Source organism: Giraffa tippelskirchi, chromosome 4, assembly GCF_054371585.1.
Source record: "Giraffa tippelskirchi isolate mGirTip1 chromosome 4, T2T-mGirTip1v1.2.pri, whole genome shotgun sequence".
Classification (NCBI taxonomy): Eukaryota; Metazoa; Chordata; class Mammalia; order Artiodactyla; family Giraffidae; genus Giraffa; species Giraffa tippelskirchi.
The window spans coordinates 125,736,529-125,751,242 of record NC_137278.1 but is presented as its reverse complement, the minus strand read 5'-3'; the positions used below and the strand labels follow the sequence as shown (position 1 = coordinate 125,751,242).

Here is a 14,714-nt window from a genome sequence, read left to right as displayed (position 1 = left end):
AGCCAAATCCACAATATGAGACATTCCACAGGACAACAGACTTCCCTTCCTCAAAAAGTCAATGGAGGTAAATCAAAGGAGGCCACGCAGATTCAGAGTAACAGACCAACCTCAATGTCATTTTAGGATCTTGTTCAGATACCAAGTAAGCCAGAAAGAAAAACAACAATACAGTATACTAATGCATGTATATGGAATTTGAAAGATGGTAACGATAACCCTATATGCGAGACAGAATAAGAGACACAGATGCATAGAACAATTTTATGGACTCTGAGGGAGAAGGTGAGGGTGGGACGTTCTGGGAGAATAGCATTGAAACATGTATATTATCATATGTGAAACAGAACACCATTCCAGGTTCGATGCATGAGACAAGGGCTCAGGGCCAGGGCAATGGGATGACCCAGAGGGATGGGATGGGGAGGGAGGTGGGTGGGGGGTCCAGGAAGGGGAACACATGTAAACCCATGGCTGATTCATGTCAATGTATGGCAAAAACTATTACAATATTGTAAAGTAATTAGCCCCCAACTAAAATAAATAAATTTATAAAATAAAAAAATAAATTAATAAATTAATAAATTAAAAAAAAAAGACACTCTTGAGTCAATCAGGAAAATTTAGTTATATGGACTTGTTATTAGATAATTCTAAAGAATTATAATTTTCCTATTAATATTTGTGATGACAGCTTGATGGTTGTGGTGATATAAAGAAATGATCATAGTTTCTTAGACATGCATAATAAAATATGTATGAGTGAAATGACATAGTGTCTTGGATTTGCTTTAAAATTTAAAAGTAAATAAAAACATACTTTACAGAATACTATCACTCATCCACTTTCAGTGAGTTAGGAGCTGCCGTGTAGTTGTTACTGGAGCTTATTTATTTCTGGAGCATGGTGGATGCAGATGAGTAGGGGCTAGAAAGATCTTGTTTGGGTCAATACAGATTTATTTACTAGATCTGTTGGAGATAAGGCATCAGTATTCTCTCTAGAACTTGGAACTATGGCAGGGAAACTGCTGTTTGGTTTTTTTCTTTAAATTACCAATGTATACTTGTGCCAGGATTTGCCAGTTTCCTGAACAAGCTACCTTGAGTGGCCAACACTGAAGCTTGTCCCAGTAACTAGAGATGCTGGGTTTAAAGGGATATGCTTCATTGTTGGTGAGAGTAAGACTTCTCCGGAAGGTAATTTGGCATCATCTATTAAAATTATAGAACACATATCCTTAGACCCCACAGCCCTTAGTATATATGTGAAATGATATATGTAATGGGTACTTACTGCAACATCATGTGTTAAACAAAGGACTGAAACAACCTAAATGTCCAACAATAGGGATCCAGTTAAGTAAACTATAGTGCAAACAATAAATGCTATTTAGCAATAAAAGGAATTAGAAAGCTTTTTATGTATTATATGTTCAAATGTATTATATGTTCAAAATGCTATGTTAAATATGTATATCTACATGTATACACATATATAACATATGTTTAATAAACGGGGAAAAGACTATCCTCCCCTTTTTGCTTGTAGACATATATAAAATATCTCTATTTTATAGAGAGATATTTGGTTGCCCCAGAAGTCAAGAATGGGTGACTTAAAATTGCATGTTTTCGAACACCATTCCATGTTCGATGCATGAGACAAATGCTCAGGGCCAGGGCAATGGAATGACCCAGAGGGATGGGATGGGGGGGAGGTGGGAGGGGGGTCCAGGAAGGGGAATACATGTAAACCCATGGCTGATTCATGTCAATGGCAAAAACTACTACAATATTGTAAAGTAATTAGCCCCCAACTAAAATAAATAAATTTATTTTTTTAAAAAATTGCATGTTTTCTTGGTTCTTTTGAGTTTTGAACAATGCTAATACACTGTCTTTAAAAATACATACATACAATTTAAATTTCAAGTGTTTGAGGATGAGTGGGTCAAATGGTTTTTTTTTTTTTGCTAGATTATGCAGGGAATGCTCTCCATAGCCCCAAGGAAGTTTCCATGTTCATCACATTTTTAATTTTACTAAAGCCATGAGCTACATAGAGAGACTGGGGTCTCTGTTTCAGCATGGTCCTCATCTCTCTCAGATGACTACAGAAGAGGATGGGGAAGGCTCTCCTTTTCCTCTGATTTCTACTAATATCACCTCTGACCCCACCCAACCCCAGCCCAGCACGTGGACGCTGAGAGAACACTTAAGATCTTCTAACTGCAAAAGTCACATCAACTTCCACACAGAAAAGCCAGCCAGCAAGACTGGAGCTGGGCAGCCTCGGAAAAGAACATGATCAGTGAAGTGATGCAGGAAGTAATGGTGAGTCACAGAAACCCAAAATGGGTTGAGTTTTGCATAAGAGAAAATGCATCTAATACACACACACACTCCTCAGGCATGATGTGGATTTTCATCTGTTGCTTCCAGGATACAAACTTGTTATAGATCTAATCTGAAGTCAATTTGAGTCTCTGCCATGTATATTCTCATAAACCCCTTCATCCTTTGAGTCTCAAAAGTCACCTCTGAGAAGCCTTCCCTGATCACCTTTCTCTGGTACCCCACTGTCCCTCTCTACCCATCACTCTGCTTTCTGCATGGCATTTATCACCTTGTGAAATGACTTCACCACTAATTAATCCATTTACTTGTTTCCTGTCTTTCTCTTCCCACCAAGAGCGTAGCGGCATTGTCGGTTTTGTTCACTTTTGTATCCTTGGCACCCAGAACAGGTCCTGGCACAGAAAAAGGTGCCCAATAAATATTTATTAAATGAAAAACATATTTTATTAGCATTCAAGATTTTATAGGGCTCTTCAGATTTTTCCAGCTTCAGCCTCTGTAGAAAACAAATTTTTCCTGAAGGAGGATTTCAGTTAGTGTCAACATATTGTTTCTGTTGACATCTTCCTGAAGTCTCATGGCAGGTTATTAACTAGCCTTGGGATTTTTGTTGCATGCAAAAATAAATAAATAAAAAACAAACTACAGTCTTGAAATGTACAGTGTGTGAGACCTTCCACATCATACAGTTAGCTGTATAACAGGGACAACACCATCCACGGGAAAGATAGCCTGGTGAGGAAAATGAGGGGGAGGAAAATTAAATGAAAGACTATTTTTTTCTTTACTATTACTATGACATTGGGAAGCTATGGGTGTTCAAGAAGTTAAACTATTTTTCACCAAATTTTTTTTCTTATACCTCACTCTGTGAGGCTAACCAGTTAAGTGTAAACAAGCCAATCTTCTCACTTTTTTTTCCATCAATAGTTTCTGAGAAATGCTACAAAGCAGACTTAAACCACACACATACACACACACACACACACAAGAAAGCAAGGTAATTATATAGTAGCCTTTACTGTGCTTCAGTAGGTAGGAGTAATAATAAATATGAAAAGGAAAGATTAAAGCAAATGCCTCTCTGGTTTCCTGCCTCCTGATTTCAGTGTAAGTAGTAAGAGAAGCACACAGCCTGAATCATGAGTTCTAGATTTGTGGATTACACGGGAGAATTTGTTCTGAATCAGGGAGTCCCTGCACACTCACAAACTGGAATGAATGAGATGGGGGTAAACTTGAACATGACATTCTCAACAGCCAACCATGGAAGCCACTTCCAAGTTTCAACAGTTCCCACTGTCTTTACTTTTTGGTCTGTTACCTCAGCTCAGCCAGCCCCCCCACCTCCACTTCTGGCCCAGGTCCTGTCCTGGGTTCCTCATGGCCTCCTTTTCCTTATTTGAACATTCTGTAGGGGTATAAACAGAGCTTGACCTTATGAAAGACTTCTCTTATTTTTCACTCAAAAATTTTAACAGCCCGAGTCCAGGCAAACTCTTCAGAGGTTACTCTGGATGGAGGCAGGAAGAACTTTCTGGAAACAGGTTGAATTTCCCTCCATGGTAGGAGCAGAGTTTGGAGAACTACATAGGGAATCAGTCCTAACCAAGCACAAGTGTGCTGCTTCTCTGCTGGACCTGGGGGGAAGGGCCTATGGCTTCCTGTGTCCTGAACTCTACTTGAGGCCCAGGGACGTTAGAGAAAGCCAACCCTAGCCTCTTACTGCTGGAGCCATTCTAAAACTCAACTGGAACAGATTTCCTACCTCCACTCTAAAGGAGTTCACTGGGGAAAAGCCAGGCTTCCTAAGGGACTTCAGAGGCTCCCAGGAACTACGTGCAGCCCCAAGAGGACAGGGCTCTGCTTTTTTCTAAAAGAGAAGTCTACACCAGCTGGGCTGAAGCAAGCTGCCCCTAGATAGGAACAAACTAAAACCACAAAAGCCAGAGCCCTTTCTCACGAAAACTCAAATACGTGCATCTTGATATTAACCTAGATATTCCAATATTAAAAAATAATAACAATTTTAAAAACAGTTTCACAAACTCTACAGAACACATCTGAATTGTCAGTGCAATCTTTTGGGGAGATTGGTTGCACTGGTGCTATGCTCAGTCACTTCAGTCATGTCTGACTCAATGAGTCCTATGGACTGTAGCTCACCAGGCTCCTCTGTCCATGGGATTCTCTGGACAAGAATAATGGAGTGGATTGTCGTGCCCTTCTCCAGGGGATCTTCCCAACCCAGGAATCAAACCAATATCTCTAGCATCATCCTGTATTGCAGACAGGTTCTTTACCCACTGAGCTACCTGGGAAGCCCAGAAGATTGGTTGCTTCAGTTCAAATCCCCTTGAACAAGTTACTTACCGTCTCACAGCCTCAGGTTTTTTCATTTATGAAGTGGAGATGCTAATAGCATTCAACTAGCTAACCCGTGAAGACACTGGTCCTAATGCTGGGCACACAGTATGAGCTCAGAAACATTAGCTGTTATTATTCCTCACTCACTGCCTTATTATGCTTACAAGAAAGGTATGGGCATGGGTGAGGTTACAAATATTAGATTTCATGCGTATTTCTTTATTACTTGTTTTACCACCAGGAAAAGCTCAAAATATTCAATTCTGCCCCTGAAATAATCTGCTATATGCAACAGAGTCAGCTCAAAGGAATCCAAACTACACCCGAGTGTGTACCACAATCTGGAGAAAGAGCCAGCCCATGTTTGTAAGAATGAGCACTCATTACAGCATCCTGGCCATGTAACACATGGGGTATGAATTCCCAAAAACTGAGTTCAGCATGGCCCTACTTTCTCAGCTGATCTCAGTAGAGACGCTGACAACTGAAAAATAAAACTTGGCTCCCCTGAGTATGCAGTCATACTCAGAAAGGAAGTAAAATGAGGAAATAACCAGAGAGAAAAGTGACTGGACATAACCTGTCTCACAACCATGAGGATGGCAAGTCGGTAAGAAAGGGGCAGAGTAGACAATCACAAAAACATGTTCAGTTCCAAATTAGTTCAGTTTTTCTAACATCTTATACAGGAATTTTGGAATAAAAGCAGGAAGAAGAGGGTAGTAAAAGTATTAGTATATTGTGAAGTCTTTAATTTTTCCACTTTATCATCAATAAAATCTTCCCTTCAGAGGGTAGTACTGGATAACTTGAAAGAGTGCATGCCTTTCAAGACATGTTAAAAATGCTTCACTATCTTAGCTTAAACTCAAAATGATGTTTCCACATATTAGAACGTGATATTTAAAAATACTGTTTACAAGTGTGCCATAACATTTTAACATAAGCATTTCTTTCCTCATTAACTGAAGAAAAAAGGATGCAAAATAGGATAGAGTCTGACCTCAACTATGTTAAAAAACAAAAAAAGTAAAACGCTGACAGTGGCTGCTTCCATGTAAGAAAACTAGGGGCATTTTTTCTTTGCTTTCCCCTCATACCCCAATACTTAGAAAATTTCTCCATAAGCATGTATTACTCTTACAATAAAACAAAATTATTTAAATAACATGACATTTTAATGGCACCAAACTATATTAAAACTCCATGAAGTTTTCAGAGATTTAGGACATGGGAGTGGGGGTGGGGTAGATGTGTGTGTACTTGTGCATGTGTGTGTGTTGGTCAAAAACAGCAACGGGCTCCCAAATGCTATTGCCTCCCTCTGATCCAACCAGGCATATACTACAGCGCCTGGAGTCTGTCAAAACGCTGTCGACTCTTGATCACCAGGGAAACTGATGAGTCAGGCTGTGGGTGATCCAAGCGCTTTCTTCTCCTCCCCCTCAGGCTGCCTTGGGTTGGGTCTTGTTTTTCTCTGCTCATTAGTAGCTCCGCTCTGCGGCTTAAGAAGCCAAGCTTGTGTCTATCAATATTCGTCTTTTCCAACAGTTCCAGTGACAAGTCTGGCAAGGGACAAACTTGAAGTTTTTGAATGAAGGATTTGGAGGTTCTCCCAAAGCACCTGCACGGTGCCGGTTCCTCAGGACTCTGGGTGGTTTAAGGGGCTGCACCAAGCTCTCTGCACCCAGGACTCCTGGGAGAGTTTTGGAGTGACCGGGCAGGTGAGCTCACAGCCCCTCACAGCCTCCTCCTGAGGGCAGAATCCTCCTGAGGGGGAGCTGCAGGTAAAGTTTAATCCTAAGAAGCTATCCTGCCAGTGAGGTACTCCCTCAGTCAGATGGTCTGCTTCTTCTCAAGCTGGGATTCTTCCCTGACCTTCTAAGAACCTCGATCTCATCACCCCACTCCCACCCCAGTCATCATGACTTCCTGTCAACTGCCTTCCCACTCTCCCCGGAGACCTTTCATGGAGTGGCTGCCCACACCTGGGGCAGCAGCTACCAAATCAGAGCAACCTGAGGGATACTAGTCAGTCTCTGAGGTGGTTCCTGGTTCAAATCCCTGCTCTGCCACGCGTCGTTGTTGTTCAGCAGCTAAGTTGTGTCTGACTCTGTGACCCCATGGACTGCAATGCCAAGGACTGGTTTCATGGGAGACAATTTTTCCACAGACCTGAGGTGGGTGGGGGGATGGTTTCGGGGATGATTCAAGCACATTACATTTATTGTGCATTTTATTCTACTCTAATGCCACCACTGACCTGACCAGAGGTATCAGTCCTCAGCCCGGAGGGTGGGGACCCCGATCTAGCTCACTGAATGGTGGAGAAGACTAAGTTAGTTAGAATAGGTAGAGTGATGAGCACAAAACAAGGAAACGGAAAACGGACCTGCCCCTGCTACTGGAACCCAACAAACAAGGCTACAGGTGTGACTTCTGAAGGTGAAGCCTGGACAGATGCTGAAGAAAGTGAGACTTGGGTCAGCTACCTCTTCCTCAGCAGCTTGAGGCTGCAGCTCAGTTCCACCCCTCAAGTACCACAACATCAGGACATGCCAGCCAGGTGCACACAAACTGCAGGGGTGAACAAACAGGACAGGCTAAACCAGGCCGTCCCATGGGTAAAACTATTTATAGCCAAGTGTTCCTTCACCTCCAATTTACCATCTAACAGTTTGGTTGGCTCCGCTTTGGGGAAACGGTGTTCCTGTCAAAACACTCGTCAAAAATATCCCACATCTGAGGAGAGAATTGGTGAGGAGACCCAGTAAGGGTTGGTGGAAACTTCTTCTGCCAGGCGAAGGGGTCCAATCAGTCTGACCAGGTCACAGTAGCTCCAGACACTGCCTGACAACACTGAGACGGCGCTGAGCAACTTGTGCACAAGGACTGGTGGGTATTTACCTTTCCCCAGGAAATACAGCTAACACAACAGGAAAGATGATCAATGTATATTTTAAAAGAATGTGTATACAAACAAACCCCCTCCCATATGTTACTGGGTTTCCTCCAAAGAAAACAGATTAAATCAAATATCTACCAGGCACTCAGCCCTGTATCAGGCTGTGGGAATTCCCGGCCTCCTTTCTCAGGAAGCTTAAAATCAAGTTGGGAAGGCAAGACAAACACAAGAGGGAAGGTCAGGCATCCAAGCAAGACATCTGTGACAAGCCAAAAGGATGATATAGACAATGGGTATTTTGGGAGACGAGGGAGAAACGTGATCACTCCAATCTTAGGAGGGCTCAGAGAGGAGGTGGAGTTTGAGCTGAGCCAAAGCATAGACTCACAGGATTCAGTAAAGCAGAGGGAAAAAAAACCAAGAGTAACTGAGGGAGGAGGTACAGTGTAAGCAAAGGTGTGGGAGCAGTACACGGGGCACATTTGGAGGAAGCCAGCCAGCAGGCAGGTTTGGCTACAGTGGGGCATGCCTGCACAGAAGACAGAATCAGCGACCACCAGAAGAAAAAGGGGTTTCCTAGGTCATCCAGTACAATCTCATTTTACAGATGAGGAAATGGAGGCTCGGGGAGACTAGGTGATTCACCTCAAGTCACACAGCTAGTTATCAGTGGGAAATCCTTTCAGAAAACAAATCTGTTAGTATTCAGTTTTGAATTGGAGTAAATTAACTGGCTACAGAGAGACAAAGGAGAATCAGACTAGGGTGAAAGAAACAGTGCCCCTTCCAACCATGAATGTTGGTGGTCACAGGAGGTGCTCAATAAATGCTTACTAAAGAAATTGATAAGATAACCGCTATATAATTTCAGAGTCATGTAGTATCTTTGAGTTTATTTTCTCTTCCTTCCCACTGCCCCTCTCCCCCAGTGAATAAAAATCTCAACTTGAGCAGTGGTATACCCACCAAGTGGAAAAAAAGTCCTCAGAGATAAAAGTCAAGGGGAGTCTCAAAGGGTTTCAGATCTCTAACCTCTCTGTGGTGGGTGTGGGTACAAAGGGCAGAAAACAAACCCTCTATGTGGGTGGCAGGTGGGCTGGGGAGAAGGAACATCTGGGTGTTTTTTTCTTCTTCTTCTTTTTAGCCCTACAATCTCTTTGAAGCTATGAGAAATCAGGTGCTTTGTACATTTCCATCATAAAGCAGACAGAATTGAAAGGTTAAAAGTCTTAGGAAGGCGAATCAAGGATGGGGTAGAGCCAGACCCCCACATGCTTCACCCAGGCAGCTTATGAGTAAGGAAAGGGACTGCCTTGACAAGTTCCCAGGAAGCAAGGGGGCTGTCACTTTCACACATGGGTAGGGAGGTTATTATGAATAGATTTCTGGAAATTCCTGTCAGGCCATTTCAGGGGTGGAGGGTGCTCTCTGAGCAGTACATAAAGCAGTTGGTATGGTCTTGTGCATAAACCAGAAGCAATAAAAAAATAAACAAAAAAAAAGCCAAAAGCACAAAATGGATCAATATTAAAATCGAAATTGAAGAAGGCACAGAGAACCAACCTTAAGTAACTGGCCATCTCCAGTCCCCAAGAATAAAACAGTCCTGTTCATTACCACGGTGCCATAAACGGATGTCAGGTCGGAATGGATCAAAGTAGATGATGCGATTGGTTCGACTCTTTCAGGTTGATCCTCGTTTTTCTGAACATGCACACAAACGTACAAATTAAAAAACAAAAAGATAATTTTTAACAGTGATAATTCTCATGATGATAAAATGTCACTCATGCCTACCTGGGAAGGATCCTACTGGAGCCCCCAATACATTTGTTTAGGCAACATCCCCAGGAGCAACCTTTTATCCCCTTTAGCTGCAGAATCACTGTGCTTGCCCAGCCCGTGGAAAGCCATTTGTTTACTGTGTATTAACATGTATTGATTGCTAGCAGTGAGCTAGCCATCCATTTAACACTCCCCCAGCAGATATACGAAAAAGGGGTCCACTTTATTGCCAAGAAAGAGCCCACCACTGAATTGGGAAGGAGACAGTCTTATACTTGGCTGTTTGTAGGAACATGCGACAATTTATTTTGGTGAGGGTTTGGCTTCTGTGAGGTTAAACAAGCCATTTCCTAAGATGTGAGATGGACCATCCTATTAGATGTGATGGCAGAGAGGAAGGAATCTGGATTTATAAGAAGGCGGCAGCGTGTTAGCCCAGAGACAGGGTAAGTCATTCAGAGAGTAAAGAGGGAAAGATAGAGTCATGGATGGCAGGTAAGAGAGAACCATGGAGCTAAGGAGGAACCAAGCACAAGGGCTGGACCTGGTGCTGATGTTCCTGAAGAAGAAACGAAAAGCCTAACTCTGAACCTGAAGGCTTTAAATGGTCTGAGGTTCTGAGCACATATAATCACAGGCTCACTCCTGATCGTTAAATAAAGCCCCTCTTTAACCCAGAGCAGAGAGTGCATCACCCAAAATGTCTTTTTCTTTCTTGTTTAAAGGCATGAAGTGCTTCACGCTGCTTCCTGCCTTCAACGACAGGAAACCGAGTTTGTTACACAAATCTCTGGAAGATATGGAGCTAGAAAAGAGTCGTTGCCTTCTGTAGCTACTGAACACAGTGTGATAGCATACGTTATCTGCCAGAGCTCAGTTCCCAACTGTACTCAGGTTTGCAAAGGCACATTTACATTTCAGCCAACGGGAGAGCCCGCAAACTTCTGTAAGCATCAGGGCAACTTCTAAAACCACCCCATTTGGGGAGGGGGGAGAGGGACAAGAGGAGGCTGAGACTTATTAACTTCATTATATTATTGCCGAGAGTGTTTATGTATTTCAACTTATGTCTTATTAAATATTCATTATTTTAAAACCCACCAAGTTTCATTAACATCTAAACTAAATGGATTCATGGACCAAATTGATTTCTGAAGCCTTTAAAGTACCGTCTATATTTCTTTGTTGAAGTTGCGCCGGGAGGAAAAGATAAGCTGGCAAGGGTTTCTCCAATGCCGTGATCTCTTTTCAAGTAAGAGATGTCATAACCTAAGAGAAAGTGACTTATTTGCATAAAATATTTCATAGTGAACTCAGCTGAAGAAGATTTTTAGAAAGCTCATTAGAGATTTTTTTTTTCCTGTTAAAAATTACTTCTCATACCATTGGGGAAGATGAGGAACTGTCCTGTGAAAATGAAGTTGAGAGAAAAAAAAATATGAGTCTAAAATCAGAACAATAGATCACTGTTTAGATAAGGATCCCTCGTGACTATGAGTAGAAAAAGAAAAATCGGTGACCTTTAGATTTAAAAAAAAATAAAACCACACCACACGTCTTGCTTTAAAATAAAACCAGAATTGTTCAAACTTAAGATCAGCTGACCACACTTCTTATTTTTGTTAAACATTTGAGTATCTCAGAAGTGCTTCACTCAGAGAACTGGACGTCGTCTTTATCTGAGCATCTGGAATGTTCTAACACTGCTCTTTTTGGCTGGAAGACTCCATTCTCCCTCCTCCTAGGATACAGACAGAGTCATGACTGTGGATTGTTGATTATCTATCCACAAGGGCCAAATAGACAATGGAAGTCATGTTCAACTCTTACCACCACATGGACTGTAGTCTGCCAGGCTCCTCTGTCCATGGGATTCTCCAGGCAAGAACACTGGAGTGGGTTGCCATTTCCTTTTTCAAGGGATCTTCCTGACCCAGGGATTGAACCCAGGTCTCCTGCCTTGCAGGCAGATTCTTTACCACCTGAGCTGCAAGGGAAACCCATATCTGGTATACAGTAGGTGCTTAATAGCTGCAGTGATTCAGATTAGCCAAGAACCATGATATCACAGTTAGCCTTTGCTGAGGTGGGATGAAATATTCTGTGAAAGATTGACTCCAAAAAACCCAGAAGTGGCTCAAAAGCTGAAAAGGAACAGGGAGAAAATTGTTTCTAAATTACTGTTTCATCTTCTCTAACATCTTTCCCTGGCTTCTGACTGTTTCTCAATAATTGCATTTTTCCAAATTAAGTCCTGGATCAACAGCACAGGTAACTAGCATGGCCATTAAATCAATGTTCCCAGAACTTGAGAACTGGTGGCATAGAACAAACACCTGGGACTGGGAGTCAGAGAGGTTAGGTTTACAATTCAAGTTTGGTTCTCATCCACTGGATGATTTGGGCAATTTATGGAACCCTGTTGGGAACTGGTTTTCTCAGCTGTGAATAAGGCCAATGGTGCCTGATTGGTAGGGTAGTTATGAAGGAGAGAGAATAATGACTGTAATAATAACAACATGTTAATACATGCTAGCTGCTATTATTCATCGTGATTTAGTTGCTAAGTCATGTCTGACTTTGTGCAACCCTATGGACTGGAGCCCACCAGGTTCCTGTCCATGGGATTCCTCAAGAAGAATACTAGAGTGGGTAGCCATTTCCATCTCCAGGTGATCTTCCTGACCCAGGGATCGAACTCATGTCTCCTGCATTGGCAGGCAGATTCTTTACTGACTGAGCCATCAGAGAAGCAGAAACATGCATTTACTGTGTTTTCGTGGAGTATTTTATAATACTCCAACAAATAAGGATTCCTGTAGGGTGGTGAGACAGATTTTCAGGCTTTCAATCATAGCTCTGTCACTTTCTAAGTAATTTTGTACACATTATGTAGCCTCTCTGTGATTCAATTTCCTCCTCTATACAACAGAAGTGATGATTTAGAGGCATTTGTGCCATGGACTTTTCATGAGGACTGAATGAGTTAGGACGCAAGTCTCAGGAAACTGAGTAAAGTCTGGCACATGATAACGTACAACCCATGTCTGCTATCATTACCTTATTTAAAACACAAAACAGTTGCTGCCATGCCTGTGGCAGTTAATCCCATCTCCTTCTTTGCCACAAATCCCTAATTTTCTTCAGGTCACAATAAACCCAAGCCTGGGAAAACTATGATTGGCCCAAGCTTCATGGTTATCCCATTCTCCGTTGCCTGGTTACTCACTTTCCTACCCCTTACAGCTAGAGGTGGCCATGTGGTCCAGTCTGGACCAGTGAGATGCCAGAAATACACTAGAGGCACTTCTGGGAATAAGCTTCCTCCTTGCTAAGAGAAGGTTCTTGAGGAAAGCCCTTTGTTCCTCTTCCCACACTTCCTCCCTTTGGACTTTGATGTGAGGCTATCCATGCAGAGAGGTGGCAGACATTTTGCTTCCATGAATTCAAGATGGGAGATGAAAACCAACAGATTGGTGCAGGGGAAGGGTAAGAGACACTCGATTCTTGAGGACACCACTGAACATAGACTTCCAACCTTTAAAGCTTTTACTAACAATAGATGTCATGGTTTAAGCTGCTATTTGATTGGGTTTTCTGTTACTTGTAACCCAAAGTAAGTCCCTGTGTAAGAAATGAGAGTCATGACTGTTGGACATGGCACTACACTCTAGCTTTTCCTCAGCCATGAGGGATCAGAACTGTTTGAGTGTTTTCCTCTCACCCTGGAGAACCCTGGCCATAGTCAGGATTGTGTAGCCAATTACAACAGCGAGTCTGGAAGAAAACAGGAAAAAGCGGGCTTGGACTTCATTTAAACTTGAAGGGCTGCTCGTGCTGAATGGAAATGGATTCTTTTGTGTTGGAAGCACACAGAAATGGACAGGTCCCTATGAATGGAAAAAAGAACCCTCTGAATGGCTTTCTTTTGCTCATTTCAGCAAATGAAAACAAAAGAAAGACAGGCTCCAGAGAAACCTGCTCACAAAAGTGAAATTAATACCTGGGGAGTCAAGTAGAAAAAGGGGGGAAATAGTGCTGTGCCCCGCCCCCCCCCCCCCCCCCCCCGTGCCCAGAGATAATTTTCACTTTTGTGGTTTTTTTTTTTTTTGGTCTATTTTCTATCTTGCCCTTCTCTCCCCCTTAGGGCATAATCGGTAATGTTGTGGCCTATTTTGTCTAGTTTATTATGTGTAATTTATTTCTGAATCCCAGCCTCTGCTTGTTCTTCTGTGTGTAACAAGGTTAATGCCTTGTAATGATGCTTTTGCCAGTTCTGCTTTTCATGACAAAATCCCATCTTGATTTAGCCCTAAATCTTGTCTCCCCTTTGGGCTTTCTTAGTTCCCTCAGAGTTGTCACTCTGTGTCTCCTTCGTGCCATGTCTAACCACACGTCCCGCCTACACTTGAGCCTGCTCTCAGAGGAAAACCTTTTTCGGTTTGTCTCAAATGATGTTTGGGCTGAAAAAGACAGTGCTTGAGCTTGATACACCAAAGTGGGACCAAGGCTACTGGGAAGGGGTGTGTGTGTGAGCATATTCAGGAAATACTGGGCATATCATGAGGGAAACAGCTTGACCTTGCAGCTCCTTCATATGATCTTTCAAGGACTATAAACATCCTCCAGTGTGCACTGCCCAACTCCAGGGAACACAAGCCATGTCTTCTAGGATGTAGAAGGTACACTCTGGACTTGAGTCCCAAGGGGCCCTGCCCCTACCACATAGAAGATGATCTGACTCAGTGAGAATCACGCGGGATGCTCACAGCCTTGCTGCAGTTATTATGGGAACAGCTGGAGGAAATGCACTCAAAAGTGGCCCCTCAACTGTTGGGGAAACAGAAAAAGTCAAGTCTTTAATCCCCACAGTACTGAAAAGATTCTCTTACTTTGGTTTTTCCCTACAGGGCCAGGGCAAAAATCAACTGGATGTCTAGGAACCTCTTGCGTTCAGACACTCAGTTGTGTCTGACTCTTTTGCTATCCTACGGACTGTAACCCACCAGGCTCCTCTGTCCATGGGATTCTTCAAGCAAGAATACTGGAGGGGGTTGCCATTTCCTCCTCTTGGATTGTTCCTGACCCAGGTATCAAACCCATGTCTCCTGCACCTCCTGCATTGGCAGGCAGATTCCTCACCACTGAGCCACACCTGGGAAGCCCCATGCCTCTATGGCAGTTAATGTTGTACTCTACTCCTCTTTGGAGTACACTCACCTGAAGCAGTTTCTTCATCATTACTTACCCAGGGGCCCACTTGCAGTTAGGAAACCTCAGAAGGAGCCCTATGCCC

The 14,714-nt window shown here is 42.8% G+C and overlaps 1 protein-coding gene across 2 annotated transcripts in view; it reads right to left on the bottom strand.

The window, feature by feature from the left end:
• Positions 1-14,714, bottom strand: part of PLXNC1 (plexin C1) — a 156,787-nt gene that overhangs the window by 122,868 nt on the left and 19,205 nt on the right. For both annotated transcript variants that reach the window (XR_014082566.1, XM_081592165.1), the window contains exon 2: positions 9,197-9,337. Coding sequence is in view for 1 of the 2 variants with exons in the window: in XM_081592165.1 (XP_081448291.1) it covers positions 9,197-9,337 (141 nt within the window). In the remaining variant the exon portion in view is untranslated. The remainder of the gene's footprint in view (positions 1-9,196; positions 9,338-14,714) is intronic.